Source organism: Brassica napus, chromosome A2, assembly GCF_020379485.1.
Source record: "Brassica napus cultivar Da-Ae chromosome A2, Da-Ae, whole genome shotgun sequence".
Classification (NCBI taxonomy): Eukaryota; Viridiplantae; Streptophyta; class Magnoliopsida; order Brassicales; family Brassicaceae; genus Brassica; species Brassica napus.
Genome location: NC_063435.1, coordinates 25,170,965 through 25,174,187, shown reverse-complemented (window position 1 = coordinate 25,174,187; position 3,223 = coordinate 25,170,965). Strand labels below are relative to the sequence as shown.

General features: G+C 51.4%; 1 protein-coding gene across 1 annotated transcript; it reads left to right on the top strand.

Annotated features, from left to right (window-relative positions):
* Positions 1 to 449: 449 nt before the first annotated feature.
* LOC106363875 (meiosis-specific protein ASY2-like) lies at positions 450 to 3,223 on the top strand. Its single transcript, XM_048753376.1, has 6 exons — positions 450 to 1,410; positions 1,476 to 1,610; positions 1,691 to 2,316; positions 2,464 to 2,550; positions 2,630 to 2,689; positions 2,768 to 3,223. Exons 1-6 carry the CDS (start codon positions 450 to 452, stop codon positions 3,221 to 3,223), a joined length of 2,325 nt encoding a protein of 774 aa, XP_048609333.1.

The window sequence follows — 3,223 nt, the reverse complement described above, 5'->3', positions numbered from 1 at the left end:
CACGATGTGTCGTGTTTTACTCGGGAGGCGAACTTCTCGAACTAAGAGTTCGGGGATCGACACAAACCGGTTAACTTCGGCAAGCCGGTTCAGCTCTCAAACCGGTTTAGATCGAAACCGGGTATTGGTTCTGGTTGAATTTCTCGATTGGAATCGGTTTGAGCGAGAAACTGAACCGTCGCGAGTAAGATTTTGGGCATTTAGGCGGCCTTTGAAGCCCATTTAGGCCTTTGTAGACCTAATGATTACACTTCGGAGAGTGTGCCTTCGTTTTTGCTATAAATAGGCGTCTCTCCTTTGCTTTCGTCATTCTTCTCTGCAGACTCAGGTATTCCACTTTCTCTCCCTTCTCTCTACTTTTATTTTCTCTCTCTAGATAAGCCTTCTGTAGCATAGGGTTTTCCGCTAGCGATCTAGCTGGTTTAGTCGTCCCCCCGAGTAGAAAGGATATGGCTTCAGGGAATCGGTTATCGCGTGAGGAAAAAGGAAAAGATATAGCTACCTCGCCGAGCCCGGCTAGGGATGCGGACGGGGGTCCGTTGGAGGATTTTGACATAATCCATCGTGACGCTCTGCGGGATACGGAGAACATGAGCCTTTCCCAGCATCTTTTGGTCGCTGACGCCCATAGGCAGTTTCGCGAAGAAATCGAAGGAAACGTTGAGGACGAGGATAGAGAGGCGAGTGGTTCCGAAGCGCCTAGCCTTGTCGTAAGACCCAGGAGACGGGCTCATCGGAGGGCTCATATCGACCAGTCAGACCGTCTTCCCGCACCGAGAAGTGTTCCGTTCGACGAAGTAGACTACCGCCCTGTGATATACCACCCCGGTGGGATTTTCGAAGAATTACCTTCGCTGCCTCCCGAAGCGTTACGCGACCCACGAGTTCAATCGTGGGGAAACGTTTTCAGTTCCTGTTCTTCCAACGAGACCGTGAAGAATTTGCTAAGGGAGAATGGTGGCGCTGGAGTCACCTTCCTTATTCCGTCAACCGATCAGCAGCCGTGGTCGCCACCAGTTGGTTACCAATGCGTGTACGAATCCTACTTCAAGGATCAGACGAAGCTCTGGTTCCCAATCCCCAGATTGATCACGTCTTACGCGTTTCGTCGGGACATTGCCATTTCTCAGCTGCTGAACGAGTCGCTGCGCATAGCCGTCATGTTGATGGTTATGGCCGCGGAGATGGATGTTTCGATGAGCGTGAGGGTGTTCGAGGAGCTGACTTTCACGAAGGCGGAGCCAAACGGGATCTTTTCAATAAAGATGCGAGCGAGTTACAACGTTTTGACGGGTCATCCCAACAAGACGCAGGATTGGCAACGCGCATACTTCTTCATTAAGTCCGACGAGCATGCCTTCGAGGAGCCGCCGGGGGACGACTATCGCGTTTTATGGAATCAGCAACTTGGTAGAGATTTGTCTTTTTACTCGTATTCCGGTCGATGGTTCTGATGCTCCCTATTTCTTTTGCAGTTCGTCATCCCAATACGATTGCCTATCCCGAGAAATTCTTCGAAACTGCCCAACTGATCGCGACGCATAGTCATCTCAGGTGGCCGGATCTTAGTCGAGAGTGGATACGTCGGCAGCAAGCTAGGATCGCTAGAGGTAAAGTTGCTGTTCACCTTAGGGAGATGCTCTTGAATCTTTTTCGTAGTCTTCGTGTCTGATTTCTTTTGCTTTTACAGTTGATTGGGAATCGAGACTTCCTTGTGTACTCGGTCCCCGCAAGTCACGTCTCTCCCTATTTACTCGGGAACAACAAAAGCTCCTTAACCAAGCTAGAAAGATGGAGGGAGTTCCCGACTTTAGTGCCCTGTTGAAAGGGAAGCTTCAAATGCTCTCAACGAAGTCGTCTTCTGCCGGTGCCTCAGAGGTTAGGCCTGTTCCCGCAGATGGAGGCGTGAGCTCTGAACCGCCAGCTCAGAGTTCCCCAAAGAAGAAGGCCAATAAGGCCAAGAAAAAGAGTGTCCCTTTGGAGGAGGCACCATCCTCTGCTGATGTCTCTGAAGTCGCGGCTAAGAAGAGGAAGAAGAAAAAGGAGAGCAAGAAAAGGTCTCGTGAGGAGGCTTCTGTTGAGGTTTTGGAGACCTCAACTGCCGCGGGGAACGATGATGCGGAAAGAAACGATCCAACCGATTCTACTCGGGGATCACCTGAGGAACATCCCAAGAAGAGATTGAAGAAAACGACCGCGGAAGACGATGGGACTTCTCCTCCCGGAATCCCTTCTAGTTGCGGGGGACCGGCTACCGAAACCGGAGATGGCTCACGGGATGAATCTCCGTTGAGTAGGGGAGCCCCTTCTTCTTCTGTGAGGAAGACGGGTGTGGAAAGCTGAGGTTCGCTTCCGCGGAAGGCGGGAGGAGGAACTCGCTTTCCGGATCGCGTAGAGTTCCTTTACGACGAGGCGACTCCGTTGGTTCTGAATCCACTTCAGTGTGCTGAACTGACCCGTCAGATCCGTGGTGGGACCAAAGAGTTGCCGCCGATCGACGACTTGTACTTCAAAAAGGAGTACATTGACGCGGCTATGGCGAGCAAACGGGTAAACTTGCTTTCCCTTATTTCCCTTATTTCCCTTTTTCTTTCTTAAAAATTTCCTAAGTCTTTATTGCTTTATGCAGAGTGACGGGAGCATGAATTATCTCGTTGAGAAGTACGACAGCACCTTGAAGCAGACGATGGTTCAGCTGGGCGCCTCGGAGAAGCTCGCATGAACCAGGTTGGGCGTGATCGAGAGGTTACGTGCTGAAAACAAAAAGGCCGGCGACAAAGCGGCCAAAGAGAAAGAGGTCCTCCGAGTCAAATTTGAGGAGTTGGAAGACAAGCTGAGGTCTGACCGTCTCGCGAAGAAGGACGCTTTACGCGAGAAAACTCGCTTAGAGCGGTTGGTCGCTTCCCTCGAGAAAGAGAAGGCCGAGCTCGAGGAAGAGAGGGACGCTGTCGTTGGAACGCTGGTCAAAGAGAGGCAACGTCTGAGGGACTCTAGAGTTCAGGAGGTCACCCGCGAGAGGATCAAGGTTCAAACGGCTATGGCGGACAAGTCTACTCGCTGTGTAGGTAAGATGAAGGGCTATCTGGATCGCCTTAACGCGCTAGTGAAGGCCAAGAATCTATACGGGCAGGCTTCAGGGACGAAAAAGTGCCTTGAGATGATAAGAGATAGCGGGACCGAGATCCCGCAGAGTATGATCGACATCTTTTCGGAGCAGGAGTAG